Raw genomic sequence first — 14,419 nt, 5'->3', positions numbered from 1 at the left:
CCAGTGTTTTCTATCGAAATACGCTTCAGTTTTTAAATCTCTGACGGTCATTGCATCTTCGATATCATCTCGACTTAGTTCTTACTTGGCCAATCCTGGAATGTATTTTTTCGTTACTCCTTGCTTTGATTTTTTAGTTCCAGTATTTAGTTTCAGTTCAATTTGTAGGCTTTCTGATTTTTCTCCTGCAACAAAGTACTCGCTTTCTCGTATATTAATTGTAAGACCCACTTGGTGTATTCCGATTTCAATTTTCTAAGCGTATAGTTTATAATAACCCTTGCCTTCGTTAGACCACAGAACATTAAAAGTGGTATACTATCGTATGCCTTTGTCATATCTATAAAGGCTATATGAGTTGATTTGTGGGCTAATCTTTTCTTATTAACCTTCTTTAGAGCAAATATGCTGTCTATACATGATCTGTCTGCACGAATACCATTCACGAATTTTGTTCTTCTGCATCTGTCATCTCTATTTTAATTTTATTTTTTATTATTTTTCCATAGTCTTGAGCGTGAATTTATGATATCTCCCCTTTTGTAGATGTTCCTAATATGTACTTTTGTCCACTGCGGTGGCAATTCATATCCTCTATAGAATAAGGTGAAGAGAACAAGACAAAATATTTCTACGAGAAACAACCTTCTCCGGAAACTTGTAGGGAGCAAGTGGGGTGCAAACCCCCAGGTCTTAAAGTCAACAGCTGAGGCCTTATGTTTCTCAACAGGGGAATATGCTTGTCCCGTCTGGGGTAGATCTAAACACGCCCAACCAGTCACCACGGCGTTAAATGAAACATGTAAAATAATTACCAGTTGTATGAAGCCTACCCCTCTACCCCTACTGTACCGGGCAGCTGGATTCGCATCACCAGACGACCGTAGAGGCGCCTCACAATATGTGGAGAAGTTCAGGCAAACTTTCGATGAAAGGCACCAATTATACGGGTGTGATGAACCACTAGGAACCAGGCGACTTAAATCAAGGAAAAGATTTATGAGAAATGTCAGCGTCGAACCACCCGAACTATTCCCCCTACATCCATAACGACCTAATGGAATGAACCTGGACTGGAGAACCTGGCGGACACTCAACCGCATACGTACAGGTGTTGCCCCTGTAAAACAGAACCTTATTAAATGAGGCATCAAGACAGATAACGACGCACTGTGAATGTGGGGAAATACAGAACGTGGAACATCTGAGAGTATGCAGACTTTGCCCATCACAGTGCACCCTCGATGATTTATGGCTCGCAAATACAAAGGGTGTAGACGTAGCCCAATACTGGGCAGAAAAACTGTAGTCGGATCCAAACACAAAAACTAAAGTAAATAAGGTGAAAACATACGCTACTAATTCCGGTAATATGTACTTGTGGAATGTGTTTTAGTAATCCGTTCGGTATACCTTGTGGTCAGCATTGTTTTCAAATTTTTAGAGTTCTTATTGCATGTTGGACTTACTGTACTGTAATTTCATTATCTACATTGTATTCCACTTCATATGTTGTTGTGATGGTGTGTTCATGAATTGCGGTCTTGTTTCAGTCATACATTGTGAGTAATGTTCCATCCAAGATATTTTTCCTTTAGCTACTAGAGTTTTATTTCTGTTTGATTTTGCATATGCTAGTATATCATCTGGGTCATTTGGTTGCAGGCACTCTTGATATCCTTGTTTCTTATTGTGTACTGCATTCTCGATGTCATTTGTCCACCACGATGGAGTGCTTTTTGTTCACTGGGATTGTGCCAAGCGCTTCACAAGCTGATTGATAATGGCTTGATAGGTATTCTGGGCCTAGTGTTTTTTTAAACTATTAATAATTGAGACGAAGTCTTAAAGAAGACGGAATATTTGCTAAGTTTTGAGATATTAGATTCCAAAATGAAATGTTTGTAGTAACTCATTTATAAATTAAATAAATCGAAAACGGCTCAACATGCGCCTTTTAGAATTATTTTCGATGATTAATCCTCTCTAGTGAGATGCAATTTTCATCAATACTTTAAAATTGTAAACAACCTCTTCAATTATTCTTCTATTATAGTATGGAAATACCGATATCCAATGCTAAGATTAGAGCATACGGAATATTTGAGAAGATCACATTAAAGCATTAGCCTTTAAAATAATAAAATGAAATAATAATTAGCCATTTTGCCTAGTAAAATCATTTCAAAATATAAAAACGATGCAGTAAAACCATTAAAACATAATAGCCTAATAAAATAAAAAAAAGTCAAAATGTAAATTCGTACAGGTTAAAACAAATTTTATATCAAAGTTTAGGTGGGTACAAAAGATATTTTCAAGAAAGTATCCAAATCATACAAGGGGATCATTGTTTAAATAATTAAAAAGGGGTCATTTTTGCAAAAAAAAATACTTTTTTAACTGCTGAAGTAATTCACTTATTAATAAAGGTCTATGGGATTTTTTTCTGCATAGTTGAAGGGTAAATCTTTCACACAAGACTTACTAAATTAAATTTGACCCCCTATTTATTTAAATAATTGTATATAAAACTTTAAAAATAAATTTGCAAAAAATTATTTTTAGCGTTTTAAATAAGCACTATAAGATATCTTATTTTACATAGTAAGTTGCGCTATGTTACCAGTATTAAGCAAAAAAAAATTGGTCGAAAAATATTTAATATTTTTTGAGATATTGAGATTGTTTATTAAATGTTATGTACTATATTTTCAATTGCAAAAACGCGGTTGTTGCCAAAGAAATATTCACCTGCTTAACATCTCGTTATTTTTATTTTGATGTATATTTTCGATAAATGTATTGATAAATTCAAATTTTCATTAAACTCCCCCTAAAATGGCATTTGAAAATTATTCAAATTTGTTTATAATTTGTTTTATTAATACCGTCGCGGGGATTAAGTATTTTGAAATGCCGTTTCGATAATTGGGTTCCTGGGAATTTTTTACTAATTAACAAAATTTTTTTGTCTTTTTTTCTTCTTCTCTTTTTCTTGGAGTTATATTACTACGGGCCCTTTTAGGGTTAAATTTTATTAAGAATGTCGAATCTCTGAGTTGTAGATTCTAGACCTAAAAATATTAGGATTTAACTAAAATCTATTAAATAAAATGTGGCTACTTACTGAGTTACAGGGTGTTTTATTTAAAAATTATTGTTACCAAGTACTTTAAAACTATATGACGTATCCTTATCATACTTGGCATAAAGTGTGGCTTTTATACACCCTACTAAATTTTGATTAATAAACGTTTCTAGCTAGTACCAGAGGCGTACGACAGGGGATATTGAGTGATTGAACCTTCCCAAATTCTACGCCACTGAGTGAATTACTATTTTAGCGAAATTTTTCGATTCTCCAATACTTTGTATGTAAATAACTTTAGTGGTATCGATAAAGTCATAAGTTTGAGAGATATTGGAAGTTTAAAATGAATGAATGAATTAATCAAAATAACTATGCTGTTTCATTTTTAACGTCCAATATCTCGAAAACTAATGACTTAATCGTTACCAGTAAAGAGTATATCATTTATGTAGAAAGTATTGGAGAATCTAAAAATTTCGCTAAAATAGTAATTCCCTCAGTGGCGTAGAATTTTGGAAGGGTCAACCATTAACCATCCCCTGTTGTACGCCTCTGGTAGTAGCTAGAAACTTTTATTTATCACAATTTAGTAGACTGTATAGTACCCACACTTTTTGCCAAGTATGATAAGGATACGTCAAATAGTTTGAAAGTACTTGGTAAAAATAATTTTTAAATTTTTAAATAAAACACCCTGTAACTCAGTAAGTAGCCACATTTTATATAAGTGAATTTAGAACAATCTTAATTTTAACTATTTAGAATGGGAAATAAGCCACAATATTATTAAAAAATGATTTTTATTAACGTTTCGACGCCCAAATCGGGTGCCGTTGTCAAAATACAAAATACTATTAATATAAACAAAAATGTTGTTGCTTAGTAAAAAAAATTCTTCTAATAATTTATTTAATTTGACTCATTTATATCGGCAATTCAGATACATATGATACATTTTAAAGTAGAAGACTTTAAAATGATATTGCCAATATTTATGAGTTGCGTTCCTGGGACGACTTTACTGAAAGATAGTTCATTCGATTACATGAAATCAACCCCAACTCAAGAATATCCGTCACAAAAAAAATTCATAGCATGTGATCTGTCTTTAAAAAGACAACCACATGCAACGGTGACATTAAAATTCTCGCGTTAGAGATCTCATAGTAAATCACGAGGGAAAACCAGGAAAAACTTCGTGATACTATCCCGACATCGTAAGTATTTGGTCTTACATTTAATTTACTCTCAAAATTAATACCAAATTCTGACTTTACTATAATTTTGTTTAAATTATAAATAATATCAATAATACGTGGGTATATAAGTAATACTAAAATATAAAATATGTACTAACTCGACTATTGACTTACTAATTGTGGTATTTTCTTTCTATTGACTTCCTCTTTCAGTATGGGTATCCACATCCTACTGCATTCCACCGAGGAATTTGCGACACAATTGGTTTCGTTTAGCATAATTAGAGCCGCTTCTTTGATTTTTCTCTTTTTAAAATTTTTAAAATAAAAAATCATTTTTTAATAATATTGTGGCTTATTTCCCATTCTAAATAGTTAAAATTGTAAAAATGCCACAAGAAAATAGCTTCAGAACAACATTAACAATCTTAATATTTTTAGGTCTAGAATCTACAACTTAGAGATTCGACATTCTTAATGAAACTTAACCCTAAAAGGGCCCGTAGTAATATAACTCCAAGAAAAAAAAAAGAAGAGGAGAAAAAGACAAAAAAATTTGTTAATTAGTGAAAAATTCCCAGGAACCCAATTATCGAAATGGCATTTCAAAATAGTTAATCCCCGCGACGTTATTAAAAAAACAAATTATAAACAAATTTGAATAATTTTCAAATGCCATTTTAGGGGGAAGTTTAATTTAAATTTGAATTTATCAATACATTTGTCGAAAATATACATAAAAATAAAAATAATAAGATTTAATAAAGGTGAATATTTCTTTGGCAACAACCGCGTTTTTGCAATTGAAAATAGAGTAACATTTAATAAACAAATTCAATATCTCAAAAAATATTAAATATTTTTGGACCAATTTTTTTTTTATTAATACTGATAACATAGCGCAACTTCTCCTGTAAAATAAGATATTTTATAGTGCTTACTTAAAACGCTAAAAATAATTTTTTGCAAATTTGTTTTTAAAGTTTTATGTATAATTGTTTAAATAAATAGGGGGTCAAATTTAATTTAGTAAGTCTTATGTGAAAGATTTACTCTTTAAATTTGCAGAAAACAATCCTATATACCTTCATTAGTAGTTGAATAACCTCAGCAGTTAAAAAAGAAATTTTTTTTCAAAAATGACCCCTTTTTAATTATTTAAACAATGATCCCCTTACATGATTTGGATACTTTCTTGAAAATATCTTTTGTACCCACCTAAACTTTGATATAAAATTTGTTTCAACCTGTACGAATTTACATTTTGATTTACACGTAGTGTAATTTTATTTTACTAGACTATAAACTAAGTAAAAAATTATACTTGATATACATTATTGTGCTTTTAGGTAAAAATCTCTTGTAGATGTTTATAATATGCAAGTGCTTATAAAAATGAACTCAAAGACACATATAATTATTTCATCTTTCTTGTAACGTGAATGTTAAGGTGTGTCTTATTGGGGAATAATGACGCAGGTGAAACCATCTAGTGATCCAATCGTAATATACAATCTAAATTTGAAAAATCGGAAACTTACTGGTTTTTTAAGTTGAGTTTTCATATATTCATATTTTCTCTTATAATCTCTGGAATAAGGTATAGCAGGTCCTGCTATTTGAGGATTAGACAACCTAGGGTCTTCCCATTGTGTGGTCCTTGTATCTGTAAAATGGAAAATATTGTTTATAATATATTTTGTGAGTGAAAACAGGACACTCAAAAGAAGTTGTCCAATAAATTTAATTAATATTTGAAGGCTATTTTCTTCAAAAATTATTTTTTTGACGGTGGGATGAAAAGTTTAAATTTGACAGACAGCTGTCGAACTATTAGTTTATGAGATATAGCATTTTGAGTGATGCAACTTGTGTTAGCTTATAAAAAATGGATAAAAAGGAATTTCGTGTCTTAATAAGGCATTGCTTTTTTACGAAAAAAAAAAAAAAAAAATACTGCTGAAGCCAAGGCTTGGCTTGATAAACATTATTATGACTCTGCACCAGGATAATCAACCGTTGAGAAGTGGTTTGCTAAGTTTTGACGAGGCGAAATGAGCACCGAGGACGATGCACGCAGTGAACGCCCCAAAGAGGATGTTACCGACAAAAACATCAAAAAGTCCCCAAAACAATTTTGGATTGTAAAGTGAAGTTATTCGAGATATCTGTCACTCTAAAGATATCAAAGGAACGTGTTGGATATATTGTGCATTAATTTTTGAATATGCGAAAGTTCTGTGCAAAGTGGGTGCCGCGAGAGCTCACAATCGATCAAACACAACAACGAATTGATGATTCTGAAAAGTGTCTGAAGCTGTTCAATCGTAATAAAACCGGATTTTTGCATCAATACGTTACAATGGATAACACATGGGTGCATCATTTCACACCGGGGTCCAATCGACAGTCATCCGAGGGGACTGCACGTGATGGACCGCCTCCAAAGCGAGGAAAGAGCTGGCAATGTTATGGCATCAGTATTTTGGGATGTCGCATCGATTATCTTGAAAATGGAAAAAACATTAACAGCGACTATTACATTGCATTTTGAAGCGTTTGAAGGGCGAAATCGCGAAAAAAAAATGAATTTGTAGAAGAATAAACTGCTATTTCACCAAGACACAAATCAATGAAAACGATGGCCATATTTCATGAATTGGACTTCGAATTGCTTCCGCAGCCACCATATTCACCAGATATGGTTCCCAGCGACTACCACCTGCTCTTTGACCTCAAGAGACTGCTCGCTGGAAAGAAATTTAGCACCAATGAAGAGGTAGTCATCGAAACTGATGCTTATTTTGAGGCTAAAGACAAATAGTATTATAAAAATTTGAAAAGCTGTATGACTGCCATAATTTTTGTATCGCCCTCTAAGATAACTATATTGAATTGAATCAAATTTATCAATTTTTTCTATGTTAGCCTAGGAACTTTTCAGAACAACGATTACATATCCAATTTATGCAATACTTACTATGATCAATGAAGAATATTCTTCCATCGGAATGTACTCTTTCCTCCCATCCTTCAGGCAACGGCCCTAAATCATCATCTGGCCGCTTAGTGATGACTGGAGCTGCCGGTTGATTAGGCATCGGACTAGCTCGTCCAGTTCTGGGATCTACCCAAGACGTTGTCCGTTCATTATGATCAATAAAGAAAAGACGGCCATTTGGAGCCCGTTGAATACTCCAACCTAAGATTAAATGAAATTGATAAAACCATCTATGCATGCTGTGTTATACTCCTTCTCAGAGGCATCTTTCAGTGCGTCACAGTTTTTCGATTTCTTTCTAACGCATTGAGTTGGAAGTGACAGAAAAAAGGTACGTCCGTGATTAAAATCATTTATAACATTTATTCTAGTTGTTGATAGAAGGCGCTATAATCGAACAAAAAATGATTTATATATTATCTATACGACTATAATCTGTATAATTTATAAGACTATACAAATCAAAGAACATACCTTTTTATAAATGAAATAAACACAATTGATTTGTTTTTATACCAAATTACGATTAGTATTCTGACAACTGTCAAATTTAACTAAAATGTCACGCTATGATTCTATACATTCTTAAAATCATATATTACGTAATTAATGACACACTGAAAGACTGAGAAGAACTTTAAATTATAGTCGTATTGTAACGTTACAAACGTCACATCTTTGATATTTTATTTTTAAACAATTATTTTATTCTATTTTCTTTAATATTTCATTAATAATTATCTTCTATTCGTTTAACTTGTTTTTTCGTTAAAAACTTGTTTGGCGCCCTCTTTTATTATCCTCTTTTAGTATCTTCTATTTACTATATCTCTTTTCATTTAAATCATCAATTGAACATATTGAACGTACCCTGTATATTCTTACTCTGTAAATATATGTCTTAATACGGAACATGCCTACCTTTCTACAGTTCACGCTGTCATTTCATTTCAATTCTCAAAATGGTGGTGATAATCTTATAAAAGGCAATTACAGAGCTGATAACAGCTTATTATTCTCTTGGGTTTTTGGGAATAAAGATCACAGTGCTCCCTTCGGGAGCTTCAAGCCTATCACCGGTGATGGAACATAAGGCGAAGACAACAGGATGCATCTAGATAGACAGCAGCACCCAACATCTACAACACCACCAAGACCGTAGCTGCAGGGACCTAGGGCCACAACATCTGCCCAGGTCTACAAGTCAACAGCTATACCAATCGACATCAAGAAGTTACCATCGAACCAGATACTAAAGCCATAAGTATAATCTACAAATTGTTAATTTTTGGCAAGAATTTGAATATCTTTGTTAATGCACTTAATAAGTCACATTTTTATTATATTTTTATGAACAATAAATATGATTAGTTAAAAATACTTTTAATGTTTGCTTCCATTCCGAATTTTCATAGTTCATTTCTAAAATTAGGACAAGACGAACACACACCTTGAGAAACTTGAGCTAAGCTAAGGGTGTAGCGATGGCTATCTTGGATGATTGAGGTAATATTTTCGAATATTATTTCAATTAGCTGGAGTAGTCCATTGCCTGATTCGTTTCACTGGCGCCCAACGTGGGGCCTGATTCATCGCCTGATTCGTTTCAGTATAGATATGTAATAGGTAAATAATGGGTAAATACCTAAATAATCTCTTTTCCGATTATAGCGCCATCTATCAACAACTGGAATAAATGTTATAAATATGTATGTATCACGGACGTGCCTTCTTTCTGTCACTTGTGTCGCACTGAAAAATGCCTCTGAGAAGAACCATACTAAAAATACGATAAAATAAACGCAAAAAGTGAACGTAAGTGTTCTAGTTTTTTACAAGTATTATTTAATTCAAATTTAATTTTAATTTTATTAAACAAAAATAAAAATAACTACAATAAAAACAACTTTTTACATCACAGATGAGACCCTACAGCAAAATAAATACATACTAGTATAAATAAATACAAGGAATGAGATAAAAAAGAGACCAGTTTTGGATTTGGTCTCCTTCGTCTTCTTCTTAAGGTGCCGTGCATTTCTGCGTAGGCGACTACCTTATCAGATGAGATGTTAAATAGTCAGGATTAAAAATTATTCTATTGTTAGCAGCATTGCGAAGCATTTTATTACTGTAGATTCCTATCTATTGGAGAATATTATGCAGCCATGACATCTTTTAACGTCTTAGATCTCTCTTACCCTCCATTTTCCTTCAGTACTGGTGCTGAAACGTATATCGAGCTCCTCGTAATAAGTGCCCTAAATATGTAGTCGTCTTAGTTTTTACATAATCAAAACATTCCCTATCCTGGAGGCCTGATCTTCTTAATACTTCCTCGGTGGATTCGGTGATGATACAAATATTGTTATTCATACACACCTGATACTTCACAAATTGCAAACTATCAGGTAATAATAGAAATTTACATGGTGCAGAAAGTGCGTAATGGAAGAAGAGACTGCCATACACATACTATGCCATTACATTGTGCTAAGTGATGTAAGGCAGGAATTAACTGGTCAAGTGAGGTTTGAACCAGATGAGATCCTAAAACTACCAATAAGAAAACTGTTGGCCTTCGTTGAGGCCACATAACTTTAGATTTTAAGGAAAAAAACAACGTGTGGTGCAAAGGCCTTATGACCAAATGCCAGAGACTAACGAGTCTCGCCTGAGCTAAGAATAAGAAGAATAGAACGATACGTTCTATATAACGTACATCTTCTTTATTTTATATTTCTCTAATTTTCTATCAATTATTCCTTCTTTCAGATTTTAAATAATTTATATTAATATAGCGAAGATCTTTTATTTTTCTTTATTATTTTATTTTTATCCTAAAAACCAAAATAATTGGCGCCCCACTTATAATGTTTTAATGTTTGTTTTGTCTACTAACTTTTCAATGCCCTCGTATCTCAACATTTCAATATCCATACATCAATTAATTTTCTTATCGATACCTCTACTACGAATGTTTAAATATTTCGTTCTGAAAAGAACAGACCCTTTTCAATCGCTAACCATTTGATTGAATTAATTAGTATAGCTAAGAAATGTATGTAAAATGTATTCAAAATTTTACTTTAAAGTTTTATTTCTTTTTACTTAAATACATTAAATTAAAATATTAGTTTTAGCTATTTAAATATTATTTTAAATATTGTAGGTTTGTTTAAACTTAGTTTCATGACGTGGTTTTTCATATTATAATTGACACTCCTTTTTTGCTTTATCTGAAAACCTTATTTTATACACTTCCTTTAACTTTAATAAACTTGTCTCTATGAAAAGTTTCTTATTCTCGGGAATTTAGGTTTTTTCATAGAGTGTGGACACTTGACTGTTTTTTTGTGCCGAAAACTTAACGGTACTCTGTTTTTAGTTTAGGTCTCGTCCCGTAAGAAAAATGAACCGGTAAGTAATCCTCCATTCCACCAGGCTCCATTTCAAATCCAAGGACTAGCGTAATTAATCAACCAACATACTCAATTCTACATCCACTGGAATATAGTAAAACAAATAATGGTGTAATACATTTACCAGGTTCCACCACCTAATAAATAACTAGGTTACGTGATATCGCAATAACATCGTCAACTTTCCATTTAGCAGCCCTACATAGAAAGCAGCATGCCAAGTTAAGTATTTAATAACGACATTTTTCTTTAATATTGTAACAAAAGAGTAGTTTTGACCGACCCTCGAATAACAGGTCCATCTCCACACAGACAGAACAATATCGATGTTTCGAGATAAGACGCGATGCAGCGGCGAGGAGGACGTGCAACTAACCGAATGTCGTGATCATAACTAGAGATGGACAGAACGTTCCAGAAATAACGGCTAGAGTATATAACGACACGAATTTTGTAACTACAGTTTAGTTTAAGCTAGAGTTTGAAAAGTTAACTTATATAAATAAATTAATAAAGTCGTATATAAATACGAACCGCTCGATTTATTGTTACAGTTGGTGTTAACGGTGTGGAATGTAAATAAATTAAAAGTGAATTTAAAGAGACTTTTGAACTTTATTCGTCGGGAATAATTAAAGTGCATTAATTGTTCGGTATTCGGAAAGACTGAAAAGTGCGTGTGTGCCGACCAAAGATGCTGCTAGCAGACCTTTCCGTAAAACAGTTGCGAGAACAGCTAGAGAAACGGGATGAAGACAGCAGTGGGTCCAAGAAAGTCCTACAAGCACGACTCGAGAATGTCCTCACGAAGAACGGAGATGACCCAGAGACGTTCCACTTCCAGTCAGCAGAACAAGTAATCTTATCGAAATTTGACACTGTTTCTCAAAAGATCGATGAAACTTCCTAGAAAAAGCGACGAGAAATTCGAAAACGTTGCTAAAAAATTTGACCGAACAAGAAAAGGCTGTTTCCTTGACTGCTGCTTTACGAGGTGATGCTGCAGATATACTAAGGTCCATTCCTAAGGGTAAAGAAAAATGTTACCAGACCTTGTTCACTCGTCTAGAAAAACGCTATGGAGATGCCAATCTACAACAAGTATACAAAGCACAACTGCGAAGTAGAAGTCAACGAGCAAGTGAAAATCTGCAAGAATTTGAAGCTGATGTTGCTCGTATAGGTTGGCTTATCCGGAGGTGCCAGACAGCGTTTTAAAAGAAATTGCGGTAGATACCTTCGTCAATGGGTTGAAAGAGAGCGAACTACAGAAAGCTTTACGACTAGCAAGACCGAAAGTTTTAGATGAAACTTGCTATTGCCTTGGAACACGAAGCAGCTAGCCAAGCTTCACGAAACAATCGAGTACTAACCGTGGAAAAAGGCGATAAGAGAAAAGATGAACATTTGGAGGAAGTGCTACGGAGAGTGATTTGTGACACGACGCCGAAGAGACGCGTGAAGAGGGCTGGAACAGTTCGTTCTAATACAGATGCTCCCTCGAGACGACCATGCGGTGAAAGTTGTAATCACCGGCTTAAAGTAGAGGAACAACTTTGCCCTGTGAGAAGAACCATCGTAGTTAATGAGCAATGACAGCCTCAACAGTTACAAGACGCCCAAGAAGATGATCCATGTATAAAGAGAGTATTGGATTGGATGCGTCGAGGTGAGAGACCTAGTTGGCAAAACATTAGTGCATGTAGTCCAGAAGTCAAGGCCTACTGGATCCAATGGAATTGCCTGGTAGTAAAAGATGATCTTCTTAGTCGGAGAGATAGAAGCGGATTTTGTGCGTGATAAGTAATATGGAAAAACTATGCAGGGATATGTTGAATTAGTTGTGTACATGACTTTCCCCAACGACCGGAAACCAGAGTGGGGGACGAGGGTAGTTATAAGGGGTCAAAGTTGCGGTTTTTATTATTTTTTTTTGGCGGAATAAGTAGGTCATGACGTAACTAAGTAAAATCTCTAGTGGCGGAACGTTGCGTGGCCGACAAAGGGGTGGGGGTAGGGGTGAATATAAAAAATATAAGGGGTTTTTTGCGACGTTCGTGATAACTAAGTTAAATCCCCAGAGCCGGAAACCAAAGTGGAGGACGAGGGTAGTTATAAGGGGTCAAAGTCGCGGTATTTATTATTTTTTTGTGACGCTCATGATGGAGATAGTGCACCAAAATTTGGTAATAAGTAGGTCATGACGTAACTAAGTAAAATCTCCAGGGGTGGCACGCTGCGTGGCCGACAAAGGGGTGGGGCAGGGGTGAATATAAAAAATGTAGGGGTTTTTTGCGACGTTCGTGATTGAGATAGTGCACCAAAATTTGGGAATAAGTAGATCACGACATTACTAAGTAAAATCTCCAGGGGCGGTACGCTGCGTGGGGGACAAATGTTGTGCTGCGTCACAAAAAAATAATACAAATTGCGACTTTGACCCCTTAAAACTACCCTTATCCCCAACTCTAGTTTCCGCCCCGGGAAATTTTGCTTAGTTACGTCATGATCTACTTAATCCCAAATTTTGGTTCACTATCTCGATCACGAACGCCACAAAAAATCCGATCACGAACGGTAAAAAACCTCTTACATTTTTATACTCACCCCTGCCTACCACTCCTTTGTACCCCAAGCAGCGTTCCGCCCCTGGAGATTTTACTTAGTTACGTCATGACCTACTTAATCCAAAATTTTGGTGCACTATCTCCATCATGAGCGTCACAAAAAAAAATAATAAAACCGCGACTTTTACCCCTTATAACTACCTTCGTCCCCCACTCTGGTTTCCGCCTCTGGGGATTTTACTTAGTTATGTTATGTCTACTTATTCCCAAATTTTGATGTACTATTTCAATCATGACCGTCGCAAAAAACCCCTTATATTTTTTATATTCACCCCTGCCCCACCCATTTGTCGGCCACGCAGCGTTCCGCCCCTGGAGATTTTACTTAGTTACGTCATGACCTACTTATTCCCAAATTTTGGTGCACTATCTTGATCATGAGCGTCACAAAAAAAATAATAAAAACCGCGACTTTGACCCCTTATAACTACCCTCGTCCCCCACTCTGGTTTCCGGCCGTTGGGGAAAGTCATGTACACAACTAATTCAACATATTCCTGTATAGTTTTTCCATATTACTTATCACGCACAAAATCCGCTGCCAGCTGTTAGACTATCTGTACAGAACCTTTGAGAGTGATGATGGTACAGAATCTAAGCTTCAGTTGGTTGTACCTAAAAGTAAAGTGTCAGAAGTATTGCGTCAGTTGCGTAACGGTGCATCAGGTGGACATTTTGGTATTACGAAGACTCTACAAAAGGTTCGAGAATGATTCTATTGGGTGAACTGTAAAGATGATGTAAGAAGATGGTGCCGGAAATGGGAACTGTGTGCATCCAGTAATGGTCCAGTTGGTAAAAAGAGAGCACCCATGAGACAGTACAACGTTGGTAGTCCTATGAAAAGAGTAGCGATCGACATTGCAGGTCCATTCCCGGAAACCGATGCTGGAAATAAATATATCCTGGTAGCCATGAATTATTTTACGAAATGGACCGAGGCCTATGCATTACCAAATAAAGAAGCTGCTACCGTTGCAGAGGTACTTGTTAAAGAATTCTTCAGCCGATTTGGTGTTCCCTTGGAGATACACTCGGACCAAGGGCGAAACTTTGAGTCAGCCCTTTTTCAAAAC

At 34.8% G+C, this 14,419-nt stretch overlaps 1 protein-coding gene across 3 annotated transcripts in view; it reads right to left on the bottom strand.

The window, feature by feature from the left end:
• LOC114332529 (E3 ubiquitin-protein ligase Nedd-4) overlaps positions 1-14,419 on the bottom strand; it is a 209,835-nt gene that overhangs the window by 40,158 nt on the left and 155,258 nt on the right. For all 3 annotated transcript variants that reach the window (XM_028282340.2, XM_028282342.2, XM_028282341.2), the window contains 2 exons: positions 7,274-7,495; positions 5,835-5,959 (listed from right to left, as the gene is read on the bottom strand). In XM_028282340.2, the coding sequence (XP_028138141.2) occupies positions 5,835-5,959; positions 7,274-7,495 (347 nt within the window). The remainder of the gene's footprint in view (positions 1-5,834; positions 5,960-7,273; positions 7,496-14,419) is intronic.

The sequence above is a fragment of the Diabrotica virgifera genome, chromosome 2 (assembly GCF_917563875.1).
Source record: "Diabrotica virgifera virgifera chromosome 2, PGI_DIABVI_V3a".
NCBI lineage: Eukaryota > Metazoa > Arthropoda > Insecta > Coleoptera > Chrysomelidae > Diabrotica > Diabrotica virgifera.
The sequence above is the reverse complement of the archived record's forward strand: the minus strand, read 5'-3'. Positions and strand labels throughout refer to the sequence as shown.